This window comes from Helicoverpa zea, chromosome 3 (assembly GCF_022581195.2).
Source record: "Helicoverpa zea isolate HzStark_Cry1AcR chromosome 3, ilHelZeax1.1, whole genome shotgun sequence".
In the NCBI taxonomy this organism is placed as follows: domain Eukaryota; kingdom Metazoa; phylum Arthropoda; class Insecta; order Lepidoptera; family Noctuidae; genus Helicoverpa; species Helicoverpa zea.
Window position 1 is genome coordinate 10,191,715 of NC_061454.1, and position 27,339 is coordinate 10,219,053.

At 38.6% G+C, this 27,339-nt stretch overlaps 1 protein-coding gene across 9 annotated transcripts; it reads left to right on the top strand.

Moving 5' to 3' along the window:
• The first annotated feature begins 568 nt into the window (after positions 1–568).
• On the top strand, positions 569–27,339 carry LOC124645865 (ral guanine nucleotide dissociation stimulator). Of its 9 annotated transcripts, none has more exons than XM_047185812.1 (8): positions 5,259–5,586; positions 8,188–8,462; positions 17,676–17,780; positions 22,937–23,088; positions 23,452–23,562; positions 23,833–23,968; positions 24,100–25,528; positions 25,789–27,339. In XM_047185812.1, exons 2-8 carry the CDS (start codon positions 8,253–8,255, stop codon positions 25,923–25,925), a joined length of 2,280 nt encoding a protein of 759 aa, XP_047041768.1. In that variant the 5' UTR covers positions 5,259–5,586; positions 8,188–8,252; the 3' UTR covers positions 25,926–27,339. The 9 variants fall into 9 exon arrangements, with proteins under 9 accessions (XP_047041773.1, XP_047041774.1, XP_047041768.1 ...); XM_047185810.1 differs by having other exon boundaries at positions 5,259–5,551; XM_047185815.1 differs by having other exon boundaries at positions 5,259–5,551; positions 17,679–17,780.

Sequence of the window (27,339 nt, forward strand, 5' to 3'; positions counted from 1 at the left end):
GGACTAAAAGCAATGTACTTAGTCATTTTGCGACTTGGTCATTATGCGATACAAGATACTTTTGTAAGCGATTTAGACATGTTTCGATTTGGACCAATTGCGACGTGGTCAATTTGCGATCTAGTTTGATATCGTTTTTTGTATGACGAGGCTTCGTGTTGATCATTTCCGTACTTTAAGGGTAATGTTTGATGCTTGAATAAGGGTAGTTCAGTACCAATCCCCAATACAATTTGATAATGTCCCAATAAAATCCACCTGCTTTCCCATCCGACCCTGGGCAAACAGCATCCCTGGCAGGCAGCACATAGGATTTACTTCATACTGTTTGATGTGTTTACCTGTTTGTTACTATAACGCACACTGAGAGTAACCAGTATCGACGCGTTTGTTTATGTGTATTGGTAGGTACCTGCCGATGTTAGCAATAATATTGTGGTGCTTATGATTACACATGAAAACAGCTATGCAGGCGATAGTGAGACAGGGCAGGTCCGGAGGAGCCAGGCCGGGGGGCGGCGCGCGCGGCGGCGGGGGCGCTGTGCCGTTACGTGGTGCGCGCGCGACGGCAGCCGTGCCACGACGCGGACGTGCTTCACTCAGTTCGTGCGCGAAAGTCGTTACCTGCGTCACACGATAGCACTCGCCCACACGCGAACATTATTTCTATAGCACGCCAAAGCGAAACGAATCAATTCATCAGCTAAGAGTATCAGTGTTTGAGTTTTAGTGGTTGAGTACACGGGCCCTACAGAAACCTAGTGCGATACAACCTTGTAAAGTAGTGAGAAAGCGCGTGACGTCAGAGACACCGGCCACCGCGATCATATGTTGGACGCGGATGCAGTGATGGAATGTGGCGTGTTGTTATGGTGACGTGCGATGGTGCAGTGTCTTGGATTACCTGGTTTCTAGCTCCAACGCCGCCAGAGCGCGGTTCCTCTGCGGGAACCATGCGTAGAAAAAGATGAGCCAGGATGCTGAGAGCTTGGTAATATCATTTTGAAGTTCCACATTATACATATTACACCACTTAACAAAGTCCACTGTAATATAGTTTCTTAATATGCGCTAAGATTTGTAGGCCTTCCTCTTGATCGAGAACGGATAGCGCGATGAGCTGTCTAACGACTACTGACAACAATCACATTAGATCACTATTGAGAAAACTGCAGAGGCGACTTCAGTTTGGCTATTTATAATGATGATATTATAGACGATAAATGTTGCTTAACACGAGTTTATTTAACTTAAACTGGTGACGTTCAAGGCTGGCTGAGTGGCTTCATACATAGCACATTCTATTACTTTTGCTGACTTAAACGTTATTATTTGTGTAACATTGGGTATCTAAAAATACAACTTGATCTAATGCATGTATCGTAAAAAATAGTTTTATCCTGTTGAAGCAAAAATAACACCATTTGTTTTAGAAAAACAGGAAAATTTGCATGACCAGTACTGTACGATAGACCTATATACCTATATAAGTACATATATATACGTATGGGCCATGAGATTGGGAATGCTACAAGTGGCACTACAAATCCAAATAAAAGTTTTCGTGTTTGTCTGTTCGATACGGATTTAATTGGAAATATGGTTTGTATTTGGATAGTGCGATGATTCGATAGTGCGTGGGTGCTGTCCCTCGCCCACAGTAAAGAACAGAACTGATTCATTGAATTAAACCTACAAACTTACTCTACTATCACTTAGAAATAAATAGGAACAAATACAAGATCCCTACAAATCTTCTAAATCCAGTATTAACTTTGAAATGTTAAGTGTGTTGGTATTCACTGGCTAGTCATATGTTTTGGTATGATTTCCATTTCTACAAATACTTCATTTCGTAAAGAGTATGGTAGTGCCTGTGGATTGCGATATTTGTTTAGTTGTTCTAGCAATAACGCAAAATGTTGAAAGTTTTCGTGTGACTTGTGGCAGTGGCTTGCTACACGCGCGGTTGCTCCAGTTTCTGCACCATTGTTAACTTTCAGATTTCCTTCTGTTCTATGATAAATGGAGTGGTGTGTAAGGTGAAACCAGATATTGATATTGACTACTGGCTATTATATAGCATCTTCTAATAAACATTTACCACGACCACATAACGCTATAGAAAATAGTTGTAAACAATATGCAAAGGTACCTATTATCCCTTTTATTGATCTACAAGCCTATGTCATAGAAATACTTCAGTATTCGTTAATCGCTGTTGGATAGAAGATCTTTCTTTATATTTTTTGTAAGTTCATTAAAGTTCTCTGATTTGCAGTGATTTCATGGGGGAAGTAACTATATCCTCCGTGAAAAACGTTTTCGATAAAACTACTACTACAATACACATATTATTATTTTATTAAGTACGAATTATTGCTTTAATGTTGTTCTAGATCTTTAAGGAAAGGACATCATTAGCTGCAGCACCATAACTTCGATTCAGTCCATGTAATATTTTAACATCATACAGATAAACAGTAGGGCTGTTTGATAATTTGAATAGGTAGTTGTCTTCGCGGTGCGCAAACATTTCGACAGTCGCATTTTTCTGTAGAAAGTGAAACCGGCGGAGTCCGGACCTTTGACGAACACTTTCACGTTACATTAGTTCCATAGAAATCTGGCCAAAATATTATCAACAGTATTTCACTTTTAAACAACTGTTGATAAGTCTAGTTGATTCACTAGTACGTTCGTACATGCACTGGGTTACTGTTTAAGTATGTTCAGGCTCATGAATGTAACGACGCTATAAACAATAAGTCAATGGAAAATATTGTGTTCAACAATACAATGTCTGGTTGGAGGCGGACTATCGCGCGTTGAGATCTTTTACACATCCAGCTATGATTATGCAACGTTTCGTCTACTCGCGTCTATATTCACTGCACTAACATAACATAAATATTGTAATCCACTTTTACTTAACTTAATTTGAGCCAAGTTGGAAATTGAGTAAGTTATTGACCTGGCTTCCGTTTTGTAAACATTGACATTAAGAAATTGTAATTGTGTTCATGTAGCATGTCTAATTTTATTGTTAACGTTAGCAACACTAAACTATAGACTAAGCCAAACCTAGATATATCTAGTACATAATTTAGTTTCTAGGATATACCTAATTGAATAGGGTATAATATGAATAGAACACCCGAGATGACACTGAGATCTATTTTTGTACCAGTCCAGCTGAGGGTGCAGCAGGAGGGAGTGTCAAACTCCTACTGACTAAAAAACCTATCATGTTTCTTTTTAAGCCCCTTATAGTGCCGCGGTAACTCTTTAATAGTAAAACATGGGTTAAAATATTAGATTTAGACAATAGGAAGTGTGGGTTAGAAATGATATCTACTGTAGAAAACGATTTTATATTCCAATCATTTTTATAACCTTGCGTGAAACAGTATTCGGTTCAGTCTTGTAAAACGATATGTCTGATTTATTTATTTGTACTGTTTTATGTATAGTTTGCATAATAAAGAAAATATTTTGTGCCCGTCTGTGGATTATAAAACTTTAGTAGGTTCTAGAATTCTTCCGTCTACAGCTTAGGGCCTATGCACACCACGTTTTTTAAACGCGCCGGCGACGGGCGTTCCCAAAACGCGCGTCGACGGCGCGTTTTTATCCTGCAGAGCAGTTTGTTATACGCGCGTTTGTATCGATACAAACGCGCGTTGACGGCGCGTTTAAAAAACATGGTGTGCATAGGCCCTTACGTCATTTTCTCACCAACTTAATTTAGGTTGGTGCCTTTTAACAAGCTTTGATACAGATTTTTTCATACTGTTGCATTCTAATGTAGGCCAGCAATCCGTTAGTGTTCTACTCAGGAACGGGCCAGTGCCTAGTGTCAGATATTTACAGATACAAACAAAAAATAAGAAGTACCTAATTTCAATTCCAATAATTTTTAGTTTTGTGTGTGTATGCTCCGTTTTACACGACTGTGTTAAAAAAATGGAAGAGTTATTAAAACATAAAGATTCTATTGAAGAACTGCTATTATTTAGGGTAAGTGATCATTTCTGTTCACCTTAGTGAAGTACAAACTACATGAAACCAATGAGAAACTATTGTTTATTCCTACAACAATCCTATAACAATCTATATTTTTCACTGAACGACCGAAAGATGGCGCTAGCAGTACAGAATATAAATTAATTTAAATATTTTCCTGTGGCGAATACGGATTATGTACAATTAATGCATCTTTGAATCCAGTCCACTCCGAGGCCAAGCAAATAAAATGACTCTCTTTTTGTGGCAGTCGATAGATGAAAGAAAATACTAATCATTAGGAGTATTTTTTGGCGATCCAGTAGAGTACTTACCAACAACTCAATACAATAAATAATTCTCAAGACCTTATGTTACTTAAACTTTTTCATTTTCACCGAAATGAAAATGAAATCGTAATAAAATATGTCATTAGCTAGTGTTTTAATAACTTTGTCAGGCTCTTAGGCCATTCTTCTTCTTGACTAGTCGATAGTGAACATTTCATCTTTATTATTTATTTATTTATATACTTTTTGCACAAACAGTACAATGGCGGACTTAACGCCTTAGGCTTAACGCTTAGGCTTTATTTTATATATAATACTAGCTTCTGCCAGCGGTTTCACCCGCATCCCGTGGGAACTACTTCCCGTACCGGGATAAAAAGTAGCCTATAGCCTTCGTCGATAAATGGGCTATCTAACACTGAAAGAAATTTTCAAATCGGACCAGAGTTCCTGAGATTAGCGCGTTCAAACAAACAAACAAACTCTTCAGCTTTATAATATTAGTATAGATTTTATATCGAATAAAATATTTTTTGTCTACTTCTTAATAAACTGAAGTTTTTTTAGGTTAAATAAAAAAAATACAACTACTTATAGGTACCAAGTACGCGGAAAAATTGATTCGGTATTATCAATTTGATTATAATACTATATTAGTTTTTATTTAAAAACTAAGATAATTAAACCAAGATTATTAGTACCTGTTACAGTAATTTTCCAATTACATCATCCACATATAAGTAACATAAGCAGGTAACTTTTACAATATTGTACCCGTTATGGTATTGAAATGATTTTGTATGAGGATTGTAGTTGCCCGGCCTATGCTATGCGTAGCTCGTTTTATTGCCAGACGCCAGACGGTATGATTAGTGACGTAGCTTCGTAGCGACGTCACGGCTATGGCGTGTCGGAAAATCCGAGAGAATCCTGCACATGCGCGGTTTCCTCGTCGCGCCAGTCCTCTGTGCACAGCGAGGGAACTCGTCGCGAGCTCAGGCTCAGACGACGCGCGCCACGCGTCGAGTGCGGAAGCCCATTACTTGTTACCGTCAATGCTTCACTTTACAATCAGTGACATTACTCACTTTCGATAAATCACCAATTTAATACATAACTGTGAAGTGCTTATCAATAAATCAACAGTGCCATAAGTTTTGTTTACGTCTCAAGTGATCAATTTTTGTGAGTGTGAACAATCGGATAACATTTTAGTTCTTTTTATACGGGTTTTAAGTTCAAGTGTAATTTGCATGGTAATTAGTTGCTACACCAATTAGTTCGTTATCGGGTATGTAGTTAATGCCAAGAGTTAAGATCCTTATGTGTGTCTGCGCTCGACTGTCAGAGACAGCTAAAAAATAAGTTTGATCAGCTGAGCTGAGTAAATATGTAATTAGAGTTGTTTTTTTTTACCAAATTACTCAGCTATGAGTACACGAGCACAGGGAACATTTATTATGGGCTGAGTGTGACTAAAAAAGATTCTCGGGTACACCATCATTAATATTTAAGTGTATATTCAAATATTTCGACGTGAGAAGTTACAAAGGTTGATGACATTTTTTGCGCTTATTTTGGTGCTATAAGTTTTCAGTTATTATTTTAGTTATTTAGGCAGCAGGTTTCTGTTTACGTAGCAACAAGACTTAAAGGTAGATCAGGTAAAAAATATGTAGATCTATTTGAAAGTTGTCTATGTTGACTATTAATGTATTCTAATATAAACCTGTTTTACTTCTACAATATATAAAAAAAAAAATTATGACTTCTCCAAATTAGAGAGAAAAACAAATTCTTGGATGTCACATACCAAATATGTGTAACTTTCCTTAAATAAATTCTTTAAATATGTATTGACACTTCAATTATTTAGTCCGTACTCTGTATTATTTACGTTACATGAATCATGATTCTGGGTGATCAAGAAAAATATTATCTAATCAAACAATCAGATATACAGAACATGTTATGAGAAGAGAGATTCTTATTTCATATTATAGTAGTATCAAAGTACACATACAAGTAGGAGTACTTGCATTAACAAACAATTTGATTGTTTAGTTTTCTTCTAAGGATAGTTTAATTACAGTCTAGGCTCTAACTACCTCAAACTCCACTTACAAAGAATAAGAAAAGACGTGCGCTTATCTGCGCGCCTGTAACATAATCGGAGTTTGTACAAGAATAATGATGAATAATAATAAAAGTGGCATATGGAAGGCAGGTAGGATTTTAAAAGCGATTTGGGGTCTTTGTGCGGCGAGCACCTGACGGCCGGTGTCGGCCACCTGTCATTTGCACTCGGATTCGGCGATCTCACCGTATTCACAAGTGCTAAGGACGAAATTTCGGGTTATTATATGAATACAGAATAGCACCTGGCGTTGCCGCTGGCAGAGCTCGTGGACGCTTTAATGTTGGAAAGTTCCTTTTGCTTTCGAGGAATATATTGGCTCCTACAACGCGCGTTTGATATGAGAAACCTTAATTATAATCAATTTGATTTATTTTCTCTTCCACAACATGAATGTTTTGCCGTAACGATCCTAAAACGCTTGGGATAAGTCGATAAACAAGAGTATAAATATACTTAAGTCATGTTGAAATTATACAAGAAGTCAATGCAGCAGGAGCCAATGGTAAAATGAAAGTTGCTACAAAATTAAATAACATGATTAGAAACCGTAATTCAGAAGCTGACCAGTAGGTAATTAGATTCAGTTTACGAGCGAGATATCTTAAAATACACACATACTGACCCAGTAAGGAATTCTCTCGAATTCCGAGGGAAACGTTCCTCCGCCAAGCACGATTTAGTGTTGCAATTTGTTGCATTTTTAGAACTTACTTTAACTCTTAACGTTCCTCTATAATGATATCAAGTTACCACACTAACTTTAGAAACCAATTATGAGATTGAATGTTGAAGCAGTTGTGGTGTTATTGTGCAACATGTGGTATCCATAGTAAAAAGACGCTAATGTACGCGGCTCTCGACGGCCGCTCCCTTCCTCAATTATCCAATTTCCTCGTCAGATATCGACCTACTCTAGACACGTACATACTCCACTGCTATGTACTTAACTGTGTTTTCTAAGAATAAATTAAATTAACACACAACATTTTATTTTTCGTTCAATTAAATTCTCCACCACCATTCAATCAGATGAAAATCGAGTGACCTTTATAATTCCTATTTATGGAAATCAGATTCTGGGAATGGAAGAACTCCTTTGAACAAGTGAAGATGAAAGGTCTGCATTTCTGTTTAAAATAATATCGATGGTTATTGTTTTTTTGTAAAACCTATTCCATAATTCTGCTTTAACCCAACATGATATGAAATTATGTCTTGATTATGCCAAAAGCATCAGCATCAGCATCAGCATAATGTTCAGCGGACATGAATCATTAAGTACTCAGTCACCACAAAAGAATTGAAGAGTACATTAGTTCAGAGTTCATATTTTTATTTATTCGTCTGCATGGGACGAGTCCGATTGGTTAATCCCCGCTTTGAACGGGATTTTATATTAGCCATATACAAAGAAAATATACAATGACACATATTTGTGATTACAAGTCGTCGGCCGCCGGCACAGTGCGTTTGGTTTACTCTGTGTATCAAATGATAAGTAGCTTGATGCTCGCGCGACCTTATCATTCAACCTAGACCTTGATGCGTCGTCTCGTTCATTTAATCTAAAATTGTGACAAGTCTTAAACTGACGTTAAAAAGTTTTTGTGGTAAGACGGTTACCGTCTTACCACAAAAACTTTTTTAGACCATTAATGTCTTAAACTGACTTTCTTAATTCTTGGCAATAATTACACAACCGTTTATGGGAATTGAGGAAACGACCCGGAGTTTGACATGCATTTTGTATAGGCGGCAGTGCAGCTGAATCAGTCGGGTAGAGTTGCGTGAAGGAGTCGCAATGAGTGATATCGTAGATGACGGCAGCACCTCGGTGGAGCACGCGGAGGTCGGTTGAGATGCTAGTGCGGGGGTGCGTGGGGGGCGAGCTGCGCCACTCGCTGGCGGAGCGCACCAAGGCGCTGGCGGCGCAGTGCCATGCGCTGCGGTCGCCGGCACGCGCCGAGCGCAGTTGCGAACGCCGCCGGGCTAGACATAGAAAGTCACAAACGAGGTGGTATGTCAAAGTAAGTTGGGTTATTATTATAAAACTAAGTGTAGGTATATGCACGTAAGCTGGGAAGCATTGAGCGATTGTTATTGTTAAGCTATCTACCATTGAAATTCTTTTTAGATCTAATTTTGAAAGCATGTAATTCACAGACACTAACCGGTGGCTCTCTGATTCTGTTAGATATCTCGGAATAAATTTGGAATACCGTACATCACGTCTCAAGTTGTCCCACAGCCTTTATTCAGAAATGTTGATAAGAATCATTGCAGATTCAAATTCAGGGAACACGAATCACCACTTTAAATAAGTAAAATTTTACGCTTCTCGTTTTATTGATAACTCACATAATAATCTTTAGGAAGTATTACACACCGGATATTGATGTTTGTTACAAATCATCTCCGTGGATGAATCAATGGCTTCTATGATATTTACATGACAAAATGACGCTCTATGGACGTTCGTTGACTCATTCATTGTACGGTCATAAATATTTAAATATAATACATACATTCGTCGGAGATTGTTCGATTGAATTAATTTTAGATGTTTTTAATACCGTTACAATGGAATATCTTGAATTATATGCTAAGTAGAAGAATAGAAATTAGAGAGCCTATATGGTATTTTGCTCTAACAGCAATCTGCGATGTTATATTTCTGTAAATGATTTTTATAACTGTTTCATTGCGTTGTCTTTGAAGAGTCGATTTACGATGCAATATCTTTATCTTGATATATATTTATATTATTTCTATAGCCATAGGGCCTATAAAAAGTAAGTTTGTCCTTGCGGTGATAAGAAGAGATGAAAGACGGAAAATTAATCTTTTGTTTGTTATGCTATTTCGCCTAGATCCAATAACCTCGTAAACCAGTTTTGTTGTAAGTGGAATGATTAACAGCACATGTATTGATTTTGTATGCGTTACAATGTACTGACGTCATTGGTATTTAGATTCTTGATTCATTTGCTATTACGAATCTGAACGCTTTTCAGTAAATACTTACTTCCTTCGGAAGTCGGTCGAAAACACCTGGATTCGGACAGTTTTTTGTGTTTGCATTACATTACATACATTTAGAAGTTTTGTGTTTTGGTCTGTAACACAATGAATTATTTTGTAATTTCTATAAGTTTTAGTGGTTGCAATGTTTTAAAGTGTAGTTAGTTTTGCAAACGGTGTCAGTGAATCGTCTTATCGGGTGCGTCTGCAGGCTTCGTTAGCAATGCAGGTCAAGGCTTGAGTTATGTGAGTGTTAGTGACGGCGCACGCGCATAGGAATGCACGCGGGCTGCGCTCGACAATGCGGCAGGCTGCTATGCGGGCCCTGGATACAAGTTATCAGTTATTTGGTAAATATTCAATACCTGGGCGTAGATAAAATATTCGACAAATACAGTTTTTGTAATATGAAGTTTAACTAAAAGTAGTTTGTAGATATGATATTAAGTAGATTAGTATATTAGCATTTTTGCCTCACCACGAGGAAGTATTCGCAAATAAGCGTGTAAAAATATGGAACGCTACTCTCCTTCTAATTTCATTATCTTTTAAAGTATGTATATATTTTTAACAACAACAACAAAATTTTTTTGCAATTAAAAACTTAAACCAATGCGAAATAAAAATGGCCCTCCCAAACCCAATTGAGTTTTATTAACTTGGTAATAGTTTTTCATCGAGATCTTCTCAAAAGCGAACATAATATTTGCTGCTCTGGCAGATTATATAATCCGTGATATAATGAAGAATGAGACCGTTTGGAGAAGTAGGTCATGGGGTGGCTTGTGGGGCTAACAAATGAAGCGACCTCAAGGACGTCTTTAAAATAAGAGCACACCTATATCACTTGCTGTAGGTCCGGAATGTTCGAATTTGAATCCGAATAGTACTTGGTTTATTTGTCAATATTACATTAAAAGTACCTAAGCATATTGTAGCTGTAATCTACCTGGTAAAGTTAGTGTAGTTTGTTTTCGAAGACGAGAAGTAGTTTAACATAACTCCTCAGCCTAAACTCTAAGTTACAATACCGTTTTGATCTGTTGAATTTAGTATTTAGTGATGCGATAATTGTTAGTACGAATAACACTGCACAGTTTCTTTATGACTCGCTCGTTTATGGTAGTACGTACCCAACAAGCTGCGACTTCGTATGAATCATAACTTCATTAGTGACGAATCGCTTGTAGACGTACAAAGGTGATCGAATTATAATGGGTACGCATAGTGTTTTCCTGTGATTTCAAAGAATTATATGGCAAATATCATAATTCTATAGGCATCACTGCTTTTCCTTGAATCAGAACAAATTTTGAAGCCATGACGTTATTACACTATGTAGAGAATTACGTCTAGGTACGTAGTTTGTACGTCACCAGTCATAACACCTGACCACAAGTGAAGTATTTAGGTTCATTAACATTTTGTGACAGTGTATCCCTGAAGTACTACAGGTTATATAAACCTCGTCCGATAAACACGTCGCTTATGATATTATTATGACATAAACGGTTGGGCAGTTAATAAACGACTGTCCGAAGATAATCCAATCCGTTAATGATTGTTGGGAAATGTTTTTATACTTCATTACCTATTTGTATTTTTGATGATATTATGGAAAGATTTTATCCACTACCTATATGTATATGTATACAAACCGAAATAACAATCATTAGAATTTCAAAGCTCGTACGTGGATCAATATCTCTTTCGTATACAATAAAGCTGAGGTACACAATTTGACTCTCATTACATGGATGGAAAGGTTTCTCACAAAGAAAATTATTTTTCTATCGACAACAATTTTCCTCGCTTTTATAGGTTTAACATAATGCTATTCAATACAGTCTACGGTATTTTGTTTTGTAAACCATGCTCTCATGTGTGTAACATGTCGAGAACTATTTCCTGGCGTACGTTGAGAGCCAACAAACTAAAATAGGTCAGCATTCATGGAGGATGCTTGAGTTCTAACTAACAGGGACCTGGCATCTAATTGTGTGCTATTGTCAATCTTACAAGTGATGGCCATGCCTGTAGTTGTTTACCCCTGCGGCTAGTTAAACATTCACGCTGGCAGATTTTCTTATGTCTCACTTTTTGTTTTTTTAAGAATTCTCAATCAGATTTTATGCTTGTTATATATTTCTGTATTGACATTTTATTGAATGGCCATTAGTACGTAGTGGGTCACCAAGTGTCTGAGGTGGTCTGGGGTCGTTGTCACCGTGACTATTCGCTCCGATGCTCGATATACGTATCGATTGCAGACGTGCCGTCGAACTCAGACGATTTTATTTTATTAACTGACTTGGTTAATTACCTTTTTGGTTTTCTCCATTTCAGTGGAAATAAATGAAAATTGAACTACCTTATTAAACTTCATACTTGCTATTTTCATTCCTTAATCGTGAAGAACAATGTTTTAACATATTTGTATTCTGCTTGCGTTGTACTACGATTATAAAAAAAAATAACAATGATGAATACTCACAGGTACGTTTAACGTGAATGCTATACATTCACGAATAAAGTCGTGTGATTATTACTTTGGGACAGTAAAGGAACCTATTACCTAGCTATATTTATTATATTATGTACTAGCTTCTGCCAGCGGTTTCACCCGCAAACTAAACTCTTCAGCTTTATAATATTAGTATAGATAAAATAGAAAACACACTATAGCCTTAGAATAAGTCCATTTAAGTCCATATTCACGTGCACAAAATCCTACTCTTAAGATTTCACCATAAAAGATGTTTCTTACTGCTTAGTATGTAAACTGTGGTGTTTACGTCGAGACGAGCTTGGAAAGTAAGAAAACGTGTGAGGTGTTGTTTTTCGAATAAGGAATGGTGCGAGTACACGCCTTTATGAGCTGTCTTTCTGTCGCGGCGTTCGTTGCAAAAGGAATGGCCGACATTTCTTAACATCTGTGTCAGCTTTTGCTTGCAGAATGCAAAGGGATGTTTCTTGCAAATGAATAGTCATGTAACCACGTAAAGATGGGTAGTGTGTTGTTGTTGCCAAGTTTGGTCGCTGAGTGTGTGATGTGTAGTGTGTGTAGTTGTAGTTAGCATAAGGTTGGCAACGGCATCGTCTTGCCCAATAGCTGGTGGGTGTTGTTCCGGGTGGCATCAGTCGCGGCGAGGGCGCGCCGCCGGCCAAGCGCGTCCGTCACGCCTGCCGCCTGCCCCGCGTCGCACAATACCCTCCGACTTCACCGCTGTCCTTTGTTTAACAACTGTTTTCTAATAACCATCGACCACTTCTTCATAGATAAGGTTCAATGCTTTAACTTGAATATCAAAGAACTTTGCTAAGTCATCAAGAGTCAAGTTGATACAACTTTTCAAAGTGGTTGCCCAAGTTTGAATATTTGCGAAAAAAATATCATTGGTCATTGAAAATACAACGTTTTGGTTAATTTGAAGAGCATTCGTTACGCTCCGAATAAGAGGGATTGCACTCTTTGGGTTTATTGAAAGGTTGTAGAGGGTGCGTACGTGTCAAAGTGTCGCACGTCTGCGTCGAGCGATGAGACGGACGATCTCTTGAACACTTCAACAACTGAATTGATCATTACCTATTGTCTGTTATGTTGCAGCAACTTGTGTATTCGATACTGAGTCACTTCCGAAACAGTGATTGATCAGTACCTACGCATAAATATGTGTCAGTGTTGTGTACTTCATGTGTATGTGCATGGGGGTTGCAGACGTCACTTCATTATACAGGCGCAGGTCGGCTCGGGAGTGCGTCACTCGGGAGAGCCGCCCGTCACCCGACTGGTGTCCGCTTCAACTCCTACCATGTTCTATTTTAGGCCCCAATGCTTATTACCATCGGAGCCTCTTCACGTTTTATTGCGCGCACATAACTTGCGTCAGAGACGAAGGAATATATCTCTCGCTTGTTAGTACTTTCTAGAGCTCAATGTGTCAATTGACTTATCGTACTGATACAGGTTAGTGTGGAATGCCAATGTTATGAGATAACAGTACTCTCATTAAATATCAGAAATATTTGCAAACATATAACATGATTTTGAACAATGGAAAAGCATTTTAAGATTATATTTTTATTATATCATTAGGATCTTGGGTATGTCGTCGCTAAACCTTCAAGTACCTACTATGACGTATGTAGCACACTAACTTATTTTATTAATATTAGGTGCAGTTTTTCTCTAGGTGTGTATTATATGGTAAAATATGGATATAGTAGGTAGGTAGGCCTACGCTATGACTACGCGGTGCCTACGCAGCGACTACGCAAGGCCTACGCGATCCACGATGGTCTCGCACTTTCTGCACTACGCGGGGTCAATGCTCAAGTTTATTAAATCAAATGCCAGTTTTTTCAGTTGCATTTATTCAGATAACTTTCAAAATGCCATATTTGAGTGTCAATCACAATATTTAACCTCTTTATAACATTGATCAAATTCGTGTCTTCTTTTAAATGTAGGGAAAATTCTACATGTATCGGTATTATAGAGCTGGAACGTCATAAGGCTTATTAGTTCAATATGACAGCGCAGGCTGACAGTTACCGTTAATCGGGTGAGCTGGTCGGGGAGGTACAGGGGAGGCAAGGAAGTCACCCGTCTCAGCTCCTCTGCTATATTTAGACTAGTTTGCTGTAAGTTGTATGCTCGATCGATATTAGCACTAACTGTTAACTTTCTAACCACTTTACTACAGGTTTAACTAGAATAAAACCAACGTCTACCTCGCGACCTATATTCGTAAATACGATTCACAATGTACGACATAGCATTGATACATCGAATGCTACTATTCATCGCGATGACTTTGCAGTAATACAAATGCCTTGACATCCCGCAGTGGATGGCGTGCTACTTCTTCGCTGTAATTTAAACTTCATAATTACACTTTTACCTTGAATACCAATTTCGATGAAATCCGTTTTGCTATTCTATTTAGGGTTTCTAAGTACCTGTGGTACAGTGGTCATTCCAATTGGATTTAATGGACGAACATCGACTCGAGTTCCAAATTTTTCATTGTATCCCAAAACGTTTTGTTAAAAGGGTACTGCTCGGGTCGACTAAGAGATTTTTCAAGCGATTGGGCATTTGTGAAGGGCCTTGGTTTCTGCGTGGGTCGACAGTGAACCACATCAATTGAAAATAAATTAGTCCTATCGATCGATGGAATGTTCTACAAATAATTGATCAATATACGGTTATAAAAAGGTGCAAGTAAATATTTTAAACTATAAAGGTACTTAATAATCTTTATAATTTTGTTTGCTGCTTGAAATGACTCGCATAATTTATTTATTTATTTATTTACTAGAAGGAGAATCAACAGCTGTAACAAAGGGATAACAATTCTATATGATATAGTAAGCCAATTATAGATTCTCACGGGTAGAAACTGAAAAAGTAACAGACAACTTAGGATCACTAACAAGCAAAAAAAAAAAAATAATAATATTATAACAAAATATCACTTGGCACAATCCGCACTCTTGAAAAAGTCCGTATTCATCTGAGTGCGCGATCAATATGATCAATATGACTTGTTTTTGTGAATCTTTGTGAAAATAACTTCTTCGTTTCACGACTTATATTAATTATACTGAAAGGTTTCCTTTTCGGAGGATCGCATAAAAGAAAATGCTTGTTCAGATGATAACATCGATATTGTAGTTCGCGTAGTATATTGTAACATTAGAAAAGAAAGGTCATGCGAGGTCGAGCGGCGCCGGCTGGGCTCCTGGCGCGTTGTCAACGCTCGTAAAACCTCACAACTTGTACATCTCGCAAAAACGTCTTCAGCAATTACATTTCATACCTCCCTATAGATGAGACCGCCACTCAAGAGCACTTTGTCACTTCTTATATGATTACTGTGGAGTATGGTTTAAGATTTTAAGCCATACGGGCTACAGGAGGGAATAATAAGTAATAATATTTGAGCCTAATATTTGAGATGTTAAGGATTCTAAATATACCAAATCTGGACACGTACTCGTATGTGTTACTAACGTCAATTATCATATCACCAACTAACAAGCCAAACAAAACATCACAAGAAATCGATTTGAAACAACCATTACTGGCAAAAAGTGAGGTGTGTACATGTACGGCATAATGTGTAGTTAGGTGTTCATTTCAATTTCCAATTGATCGCAACAACTTCGTAGTTGACCGGGCAAGGCATTAATCGCTTCATTGAGTGCGCGCGAGCATATCGCCTCGCGACTATGACCAATACTTGCGATAACAATTATTTACTTTTCCTAAGCGGCGCTAATGTTTTCCCGTCAACGTTGTGCTTGAAAGAAGTTATCTACTGGCAAATGTTGATTTTATTACTAATAAATAATTGTTTAAAGTTTAGTGATGTAGTTATTGATCTGTAAATGACGGAATATATTATATAATATTGCATAAAAGAAAATAATATACATACTGATGTTATTTGTCCGCATTTACAACTTTAAATATATACATACAATATTAAGTGTCTTATATTTTTATAGTTTCGTATTTACAACATCATGTACCTTCAAATGCAGTATTTGAAATAAAATTTTCGAAGTTCATCTGTCGTTTTTGACGATAGATGAACTTCGAAAGACCTTTTTATATGACTTCTTCCTTATTAACCCAGATATTAGTTAATAGATAACTATGCACATGAAGTATTTCAAAATCTTGATTGATACTCTGCTTATCAGCAACACCCAGTTATATGTCGCATAATGAATCATTGCACCTAAAACAGATAAACGAAAATAAACGAAAGAAAATCTTTGGTTCCCGCTAAGACCATGACTTGTCATTAGAATCTTTAAGATACTTACTTATAGATAAACCTATTGCACGGGCTTGTGTTTGTTTCGGCTAAGTGGATCATAATATTTCGCATATTTAAGCTTGTTTGAATCGAGGGGCACATTATGTTGGGGCACGTGTAGTCGTGTTGTGAGCCAACACCTGGGCACCGCGGCGCGCGTCATTCATGTGCTGTATTGGAGTTTTTCACGCGATCTCTCCGCGAAGAGAGCAGTCGTCGTGCGCCCGCGCTGCAGCGCCAGCGCTTCTGTATTACCTACATATTTTGTTAACTCTTTATTATTTCTATAATTGATTGTGATTGTTACGTGCATTACGCAATTTGTTTTCAAAATCCGGTAGAAGTCCGCAGGTATCAATCTCAATAATAAGTGCGTGAAAGTTTTTGATAGATTGTGTCCGTAATACGATGTCCACGTAATATGCAAATTCACATTTCATAACATCAACGTAGTAAAATGTGACGATAATTATACGGTTTATTAGAGTGTAGCGCAGTTGCTGTAGAAAACTTGTAATAGAGGGAGAGTTCGCTTTGGATCATTTAGCGAGTGTCAGTGATTAAGAGATGATAGTGGTGGAGCCTAATTATTGTGCGATTCGATAATAAGTCGAGTCTGGAGCCGGATGCCGAGGTGGACAAGTGTGCCGTTGTCCGCGTCCGCCACGATTTCTCCCGCGTCACGCACGTCCGCGCGGCTCGCATACTGGCTCGCCTCTCGCCGCTGATTGATCCAATTACTGAATTACTGGATTTGCATGTAGCAGCGCTGTGCGGTGCAGTGGCTAGTGAAAGTGAGCATGATGCGGGAGGCGCTCAGCTGAGCTGAGGTGACGTCGCGCGTGACGTCGCGGACATGGGCCATGTGGAGGATCTGCGGCGTCAGTAAGGCCGAGCCCGCGCTGTTCGCTCGCAACCTAGACGATGATTATGTAAGCACTCCACTGCTGCCCGACTGCACATACTATGCTCTAGCTATACTATTGTGACATGTTCCTTATCATCACACATAAACACATTGTTGTAATGTGCCTTACGCTATTACTTGAAGCTGTAAGTGTGAATACACGCACAACTCATATATATGTCGTATATTACTGACGTGTTAAACAAACAATGTCTTCAACAGCTAAATACTCTGTTCTTAAGGTGTCGATGCGTTTGTCAGTAGGTGCTGTGGATACCATCGCAGGAATAGAGAATATAAGTGGGATTAGTTACGTTGCTGACTTGGATCTTCATGTTCATGTAGGGTGATCGTAATCCTTATATACAATACCTATTATATTTATAACGTACCCTGCGTGTAAGAGTATTTTAAGCATAGTTAGTAGCTAAGTTTTAGATAGTGAAGTTTTATGTTGACCTGTGCGTGGTGTGTTCCAGCAGCCGACATGGCGGTTGTGGGGCGAGGAGCGCGTCGACGGCGCCATCTACACCGTCTACCTCAAGAAAGTTCGCTACCACCGACCTACGCGGAGTGCTTCTAGTGTGAGTATTTACTGTGCAACCACACATACATATGTCTATATTGAAAAAAAAACACCTGCCAAGTATGTATAGTGATGATTTGAAAAAGTACTCCCAGTCTTAATCAATTCTGAATTCGCTTTTGCTTCATGCGTATCAATTTGTAGGTAAGAAATTGAATTATTAATTAGAATCGCATGTAACAATGAATATTTACGCAACATACGTAACCAAGACAATGTAATTAATGCTTATTTCATGCTCAGCACCGTGACTTAGATGACCTATGACGTAGAATCACTTTTGCTGGCACTTACTTGCAACTGACTAGAAATTAATGAAATTCCTATAGTTTTACAGTTAAAGCAGACATAAATATCGAATTAAACAGTTTTTTGTTTCTTATAACTGCGATGAAACTTACATAATAACAAGACTGTAAAATAAAACGTTAACGCAAAACAAATTGTACTAATAAGCATTAACATTTGTTAGAATTGCCGAGGAAACCCTCGCTCTAGTTTATAACTCAATTTCATAGTTCAATTTAGATTACATCGGCGTAACTCAGTCATGTTTTGTAATTACTTTTATTGTGAGTAAAAGGAATGGTTAGAAAAATGGCGGTTTTAATCCTAACTTTTTTATAGTATTTGGTAGACTGTCCTTCATAAAAAATTTATGTCTCCAAGCTAAAACAGTTTTTGTGATATGATTATTATTTTCTATTGTGTTCGTTTGTGCAGTACGTAACCGTTCTGATTTACGGTGCGATAACATTTTGTGGAATACAAAGTGGCTATAGAAGTTCGCGGATCAGTCACAATCTGAACTACATACATTCATGTTTATGTTAACAGTACCCACTGCTAACATCCCGGATGAACGACAATAGTGCACAAGGTTGTACATGACAATTACTGAATGTAATTTTGGCGTGTACAATTTTAATTTGTTGTTATCGTGAGTCTTTTAATTAGCGGCCACTGTCATGTACTTACAGACTGTATCTCTATAATCTAATAACTACTGGGTAGAATGGAACATGGCATCTACGCAGGTCCACGGACTATCCAGCTAGACACAGGCACGAACGATGTTAACAAGGAAGTAGGTACCTTCCTGCACTTTATTTGCACACTCTGTGAAAGTAGAATTAAAAATACTTCATTCAAATGTAATGCCCTCGAAAATCTGCAGACTTTATTGTTTTGCAATAGAACATACTAGATATGTTGCAACACGAATCTTCATTGAGATTGTTTATTGTAAAATGAAGCTCAGACTATTGTTTTTATTTAATTGGTTCACTATGCTATAAAGAAGTATGTATGAATGAAGTAATTGTATCACGTTTTCAACGCATGTATATACTAAAGTGTTTATCAGTGATTACTTAATACAAGTTTCTTGGTAATTTTTTCAAACGTGACCCTCGTAACTCACAGAATTCCTTTTTTTTCTGAATATTTTTTATTTATTTTCATTTTTGATTAACCTTCCTAATTAGTAGATAAAGAGCCAGGCTGATATGGGCATAATCTATTAACATGAAACTAAATTCCTTACCCTATATGCAGAATACGGTGGGAAAATTCACATCAGTTGATTCGATTTGCGCTTTACAATAATATTGATTTTTAGTCCGAGGCCACGTTATTTCAATGTCGCAAAGATAGCAATCACAACTGTGCCAGTACACAGCTGATGACAAAGACAGGCTTGTGCAGTGTAAATATCATGAATCATGTTCGAACACATTGTTGTCATTTGTTCCTTATCCTCAAACCTCAAAATATCCCGTATACAGACACTGTATAAAAACAAAGGAGACCGTTCCGACTGCAACTCCTACCGGGGTATATCGCTCCTCTCTGTCCCTGGGAAGATATTTGCCAGAGTTCTTCTCAACCGGCTTTTACCAGTCTCCGAAGCCATATTGCCAGAAACTCAGTTTGGGTTTCGACCTAACAGGGGCACCGGCGAAGCCATCTTTTCCATCAGGCAACTCCAGGAAAAAAGCCGAGAACAAGGCCAACCTTTGTGTATGTGCTTCGTGGACTTAGAAAAAGCTTTTGACTGCGTGCCGAGGGAAGCCCTCTGGACTTTACTGGCAAAATTAGGTTGTCCTGAGAAGTTTGTGAGAATGATTCGCCTTCTGCACGACGAGATGACCTGCTGTGTTACCTATAATGGTGATCAGTCAGAGTTCTTTCCTGTCACCTGTGGGGTCAAACAAGGTTGTGTGCTTGCGCCAACACTGTTTGCTCTCTACTTTTCTGTCGTTGTCAGTGAAGCGCTCAAACAAACTTCTGCTGGAATCAAAATACGTTTCAGGACTGATGGGGGACTTTTCAACCTGGCCAGATTAAAAGCATATACTAAAGTATCTCATGCTCTTATAACGGAGATCATGTACGCTGATGATCTGTGTTTTGTTACCAACTCTGCACAAGAGCTCCAGAACCTGATGACTAACCTTCAGGGAGTCTGTTGTCGTTTCGGTCTAAAAATCAGTGTTAAGAAAACTGAGGTAATGGCAAGCGACTCTCAAGGAGCTACAGAACCTGTCAAGGTAAACATTGGCGATACTGAGCTGAAGCAAGTGAATACCTTCAAATATCTGGGCAGCACAATTACATCCAAGTGTGACCTTGATACCGAAATAAACCATCGCATTGGCGCTGCATCAGCGGCTTTCGGTAAATTACGAGCCAAGGTCTTACACACACATGATTTGAAGCTTTCGACAAAAATCTCCGTTTACAAGGCCATAGTCCTCCCAAATCTTTTATACTCGGCTGAAACATGGGTCCTCTATCGGAAACATATACGGGCGCTGGACCGATTTCATCTAAAGTGCATAAGAGACATTCTGAAAGTCAAATGGTCGGATCGGATTAGAAATACCGAAGTGCTACGACGCGCGAATGTCTGCGGCATAGAAGCGTACCTGATGCGGCGACAGCTCAGATGGTGCGGTCATGTTTTACGCATGGATGATGATAGGGTGGCCAAGCGCATCTTCTTTTCTGAACTCCAGAACGGCAGACGGAAACAAGGTGGCCAGTTCTTACGCTTCAAGGATGTTCAGAAAAGACACATGAAAAGGTGCAACATTGATCCTCAGAACTGGGAGACAAAAGCCATTTGCCGCCCTGAATGGAGAGGCCTACTTAAAAATGCGATCAAAGATTTCGAAGAGCAAAGGAAATCCGCACTGGATGCGAAGCGTGATGCTCTTAAGGCTAAAACACCAGTAGCCATTCATTATAACTACGTGGACGGTATCCTAACGTGCAGCCAATGCTCGCGCACGTTTACACATAAAATAGGGTACTGCAGCCATCAAAGGGCGCATAGAAGAGCTGATCATCCTAGTTCTTCTCTCAATGATAACTGAAAGCAGTCACCATAGCCGAAATCGGCAGGGAAGTATATATATCCTCAAACCAACATTCCCATGAGGTCGTTGTATGTTTACGGTTTATTACGAAATTGCCTAAGACCGCTTTTGGTATATCTATTCGAAATAAGAAGTAATTCTTTAACACGAAATATTAAAGAAACAATGGCTGATGAATGGAAGACAAGATGTTTTACTTTCATTATAATTATCCTATTCTTCATTTTGGTTATGTAAAGAATTCTGCTGAGAAATTATTAATGCTATCAAATTATGTTGTTAAATGTATTATCTTAGTATCACTTATATATAGCCTATGTATACGTACCTAAGGTAATTGTGGTTTTTAAATCAATTACTTCCGAAATCTTTCTCAAATTGAATAATCAAGATTATGGCGATACTGTTTTGAGACTCTACTGCATATAGAGTATTTACCAAGCCTAAATTTTGAGCATGTTTGTTGCATTTAGCATGAAGGGAACGTTCGTCCTCAAATCCTTTGTGTTACAAAATAATAATATGAATGGTGGAGCGGCGTATGAATGACTATTAATCCAGAATACATTATTTTCCTTGGAACAAAACATGTAAAGACAATATCAACATTACGATACAATGAATGAGTGAAACACAGCAGCATAATAGTAAGTGTGAGATGTGGGAACCAGCAGACATAAGTAACGTCGGCTGCGCTGATCTCACAATACCTTGACGACTAAATTGCATAAAATTACATATCTATATGTACGGGCTTGATTATTGTGCGATATTAAGTTCTAAAGCTGTATTGTTCTGTGTGCTACTAGCTTTCTTGACTATTCATGTGGGGCTACTTATAATAAAGATCTTGTTAGAAATCTAAACATTTCTTTAAAGGAGAAGTGGTAGTTTTGGATAGTTGAGGTTTGATATTGCTTCCGAGAATGAGTATGTTTTCTTGTGTACTTAATCGCAAGAATTACGAACGATTGTATGTAAAAGTGGCTTTTGTTACAAAGTTGTTTGTTAAATTTTGCTCGTTTATGTAGATATAGATTATTATTTAGTCTCTAGAATGAATTTTGGGTCAATTTTACTTTTATTTTCCTTAAAAATAAATAACTTCTGAATTTTAAATCCTCCGATGTTGTGGTTTTTTAATGACGCAGATTAGTGTTTGCGCACTTTTCTTCCAGTAAGCATCCTAAGTTTGCAAAATTTTCCTTATTTATGACATAAAACACTATATGTTGTAAACAATCGCGTCATTTGGTTTATGCATTGAGTCTATCTAGATATTACTCATTGGGACGTTACTATGACTTATTTGTAAATATTTAGGAATTCTGTTTAGACGCACGTGTCCAAACGCACGGTTTCGCTTATTCGAACCAATCTATGCTTTTTTTTCGAGATAGGTTCTAAGAAGCTTTTCAATCAGGCACTTAACGTAACAACTTACTTCAAATACACACAGCACTGAGCACACACACCAATTGTCTACTCGACGTCCGTGCGTCATTTTTAGCGATCCAGCAGAATACCAGCGTCAGGTATTCTACCTGACACATGCTGAGCTCGACTCCCATTCGGTGCAAACGTAACGTTTTATTTTTCTTATTGTGTATCTTTGTGGTGTCTTTTTGTTTGTCTGAATAAATGTTTTATCTATCTATCTACCTATCAATATTTTGCAACTCTCAAAATCTAAGAATTACCATGTAGGTATAGGTATACTGTACTACAAACTAATTATCTTAATAGTAATCTACGAACTTGTGTATTCCAGGAGTCAGATGACGAGATCTCGCACTTGGAATGGGAGACGGTGCGCGTGCGCTTCGTGAAGGCGGGCACCGTCGAGCGGCTCGTGGAGGCGCTCGCCACCGACGATGGCGAACTCGAGTCCACATACGTTAACGTCTTTCTAGCTACTTATCGGTAAGTTAACAAAATTGCTTCTTGATTTACACTATTTATAAGATAAATATTGGTATTGTTAGTTATAGCTTAATCTTTTACAAAAATCTCGCGCAGTTTTTTTTTGAATATTTATGTCACATGATGATCTTTGAGGAAAATACTACAAACGATTTCAGAGGTCATGGCTATTTTGTAGCCGAGATAAGATAATACGAGATAAGAATATTGCATTTGCGCAAATAAATCTTAAAAAACTCTTATCTCATTTAGATTTATTTCATACGTTGTTGTTATTTTTTCGCATTTTAATATTTGATGGGTACAATTTAGTGTTGTGTTATTAGTTGTTTATTGATGGCATGGTTTGGATAATGTTTCCAGGTCGTTTGCGGAATGCAGCAGAGTGCTGGACCTCCTCCTGCGACGATATGAAGCATTGGCCGCGGAGGACGTGCATCCAACAGTAGTCGACACGTCGCTGCAACACCGAAAGTGAGACTTTTACCCATTAAATACTGAATTGATTCAATTTTATATATGTAATGAGTATCCGTTCGTAAGACTGTCCTAAAAAATAAATATGTAAGATTCAATTTAGAAAAGCTATAAGAAAGAATTAAGAAAAAGCATGGAATATGTAAAAAGTTAGAACAAAAATAATCCTCCTTTCCTCGTGAGTATACCTACTGAACCTGATAATTATCACGATATAATAATATGAAGTATTTTTTTTTCATATTTTGAATGTTTTATTTTTCCCAGGACTCTGGTGGCGTGTCTGCACGTGTGGCTGGACACCTACCCGGAGGACTTTCGGCAGCCCCCGCACCACCCCGCGCTGCAACAGCTACTCGCCTTCACTCAGGTTCACTTGCCGGGAACAGAACTACATACGAAGGTATATCTCATTAATATTGTGTATTACTTTCGGAAAGCATTTAACAAATAACTGGGGTAGATGGAAAATGAATCATTTTTTTAGGGAAGGCATAACTTATGTATCTACTAATGGTGGATTGTAATTTCCAGGTATTGCAGAAGCTAGCTGTGTTCAGTGCGGAGCGCAATGGGCTGTGCGGCGGCGGCGCGCTGTGCCTGGCGGCGGGCATGCGCGTGCCGGCGCACCACACCAGCGCCTACCGGCTGCCGCACGTGCCGCACCGCCACTTCGCCGAGCAGCTCACGCGCATGGACATGGAGCTCTTTAAGAAGCTCGTGCCGCACCAGTGCCTCGGCGCCGTCTGGTCGCGCAGGGACAAGGACCGCTCCCACGACGCCGCTACCGTTCTAGCTACCGTTAACCAATTCAACGCCGTATCGTTTCGAGTCATTTCGACGGTCTTAGTCGAACCCAATCTAAGGCCGCTCGAGCGTGCCGAAATCTTAGCCGCCTGGCTCGATATCGCCCGGGAACTCAGAGTGCTCAAAAATTTTTCTTCGTTAAAAGCTATAATTTCAGGACTACAGAGCAATCCTGTTTATAGACTGAGGAAAACGTGGGCGATACTAGCCAAAGAAAAAGCTGAACTATTCGACGAACTTGCACGTATTTTTAGTGAGGACAATAATCGGTGGGCTCAACGAGAGTTACTGATGCGTGAGGGTACCGCGAAGTTCGCGGATACAGTAGGTGAAAACGATCGCCAGTTACAAAAACTTTTACACGAACGGGGCTCCCCTGGGGTCAGTCACGGGACCATACCCTACCTTGGAACTTTTTTGACCGATCTCACTATGATCGATACTGCTATTCCAGACACGGTAGCTGATGGCCTGATAAATTTCGACAAGCGACGGAAAGAATTCGAAGTTCTCGCGCAGATTAAGTTATTACAGGGTGCTGCTAACGCCTACCACTTGCCTTCGGACTCGATGTTCGATAGGTGGTTTGACTCGGTCATTGTGTTAGATGATCGGGAGGCGTACCAGCTATCATGTCAAATCGAACCGCCAACGAATCCTCCCAAGGAGAGGAGACCAAAGAAAATAAACGATTCTAACAGCCACGGTCACAGAAAGAACGACTCGATCGCTAGCACTAGCTCGAGTAATAGTTCGCAGTTCTACTGCGAGACCGACGGTACTGCTACACAGTGGAAGAGAGATAGCCTGGAGAGGCGAGTGTCGCCGACGCGCCTGTCTCATGGTTCATCATCGTCATCGCTGCCTTCATTAGACGTGTCGCTGTCTAGTGCTAACAGCGGCCAGAAGCCCGCCAACGGCAAGGCGGGCGGCGCGAGCCCCGCGGCGCCGGGCGTGCGCTCGGGGCCCGACTTCTACATCATCCGCGTGACATACGAGTCGGACTGCGCCGAGACGGAGGGCGTGGTGCTGTACAAGTCCATCATGCTGTGCAACAACGAGCGCACGCCGCAGGTCATCCGCAACGCCATGCTCAAGCTCAATCTTGATGGGGATCCCGATGGATACACTTTGGCGCAAGTCCTACCCGAGAAAGGTAAAGATATATCATGTACTTACTCAATCTGAACTCAAGCATTGGTCATGGTTGGCAATGTGGCTGACTGTATTCATTAATTGTATTTATTGTGACGGATTCGAAATACCGGGTCGTACAAAACCATATGCCACATTCATTTTGCCCAATTAAGTACATAAAATTTTACCTACATTCTGTTTACACCGTCTCAGCTACTACCTGCAGCAGATTTGTTCTCATGTTTTATTATTTATATAACTTGTATGCTATTGTTCCAGAAATGCTGCTCCCTGCAAACGCCAACGTGTACTATGCTGTGAATACCGCCTACAACTTAAACTTCATTCTGCGGCCGCGCAAGACGCAACAAGTCGAGCCTGTGGTCAACGGGAAATCGAGAGGCAAGAGATCTTGATCACTCTCAGTGATGCACTGGTAGACAATAAACTAGTTACTGGAAAAATGACCGCTGTTGGGCCGGACATAGGACACTTCAAAAAATTCCATTATCGTTTTCTTACATTTTAATAACTAGATGATGTTTGGACCGATGTAATCCTTCGCTTTACTAGTCGTTCTTTGCTTATTCACAGCTTCAAAGCTACGCCTAGGATTGTTTTGGAAGTTCCTTCAGTAATTTTGTCACTGTACTAAACTAATGCGGAATAATGACGCTACGACTGTGTTCCCTTGTATTCCTAACGTGCATTTCACGGCGTATACAATGTAATATTTGTATTGTACTCATGTAAATAACTTAATATAATGCCACCTCTAGCGTAGTATTGTGAATTTAACTGTATATGTGGATTGTTTGTTTGTATATAATGTCTGTAAATAAGAATCTCATGGAATAATATTGTAGTATAATACTGAGCCAAAGGCAATATACGTCTAATAGCAAGGTGCTGTACCACTTTTGTATAACGTTTTAGAAGCTTTAATATGAACATGTTTTTTAAATTGAATTTCGTATTGTATTACATACTTTTATAGTTTATGTGTCTAGTAAAGAAGGGTAAAAAACGGGAACAAAGTGATTCAAAACATGTTCACTAAGCCAGTCGTTTAAGGTCATGTTTTTGATAAATATACATTTCAGGATCGCGAAAAAATGCTTCAGAGAATTCTCATTGACTGTTGAACACACCACACATTTTCCTTTCCTGTATGACTTTTCCTTTAAAGGTTTCTTTTTTGACAAAACATGTATTTGTGTAGGTTACTTACCATTTTAACTCGATTAAAATATATCAACATGAAATGGTCTCGTAGTTTCAGTAGAAGTAATAGTTGCTATAGATATGTGTTCATAGTTACAAATGGCATTAAATGAAAGGCCATTCTATAAAAAAAATGAATTAATAACGAACATTCGAACATTCGTTGCACACAAGTAAGTTAACGTGTAGATCGTAAGCTCTACGTACTTACAGCCATACATCAAATGTACTGATATTTTACTCTATATCGTTTAATTAATGACATAATAATTATTTCTATCTACTTTATCCGCCGTGGTATTTAATATTAATTCTTTAGACGTGACCATATACATACAATAAAATAAGATACACGGTGTGCCTAATATAAATAATCATTTAAAATAATATCGTTCATAATGTATTTAACTCAAATATCTACTTACTCGGAATATTATTGTAATTGTATTTAATTTATGTTACCTCCCTGAATATTAAGAGCTGATTATGACGTTCGAAATACTTTTTTGTAAATATCTGTATGAAATTAAAGTGTAATTTTGTAGTTTTCCACCAGTGTCGCTGTAACATGTTTATATTCGTATAATAAAAGTTAACGAAATCTTT

Bases quoted from the DNA above. Each gene is read 5' to 3' on its own strand.
- LOC124645865 (XM_047185812.1), top strand. From the start codon at position 8,253: ATGACGGCAGCACCTCGGTGGAGCACGCGGAGGTCGGTTGAGATGCTA. The intron at 17,781-22,936 runs GTGAGTATTTAC...TGTGTATTCCAG, and splicing joins CTACGCGGAGTGCTTCTAGT to GAGTCAGATGACGAGATCTC. The intron at 23,563-23,832 runs GTGAGACTTTTA...TATTTTTCCCAG, and splicing joins ACGTCGCTGCAACACCGAAA to GACTCTGGTGGCGTGTCTGC.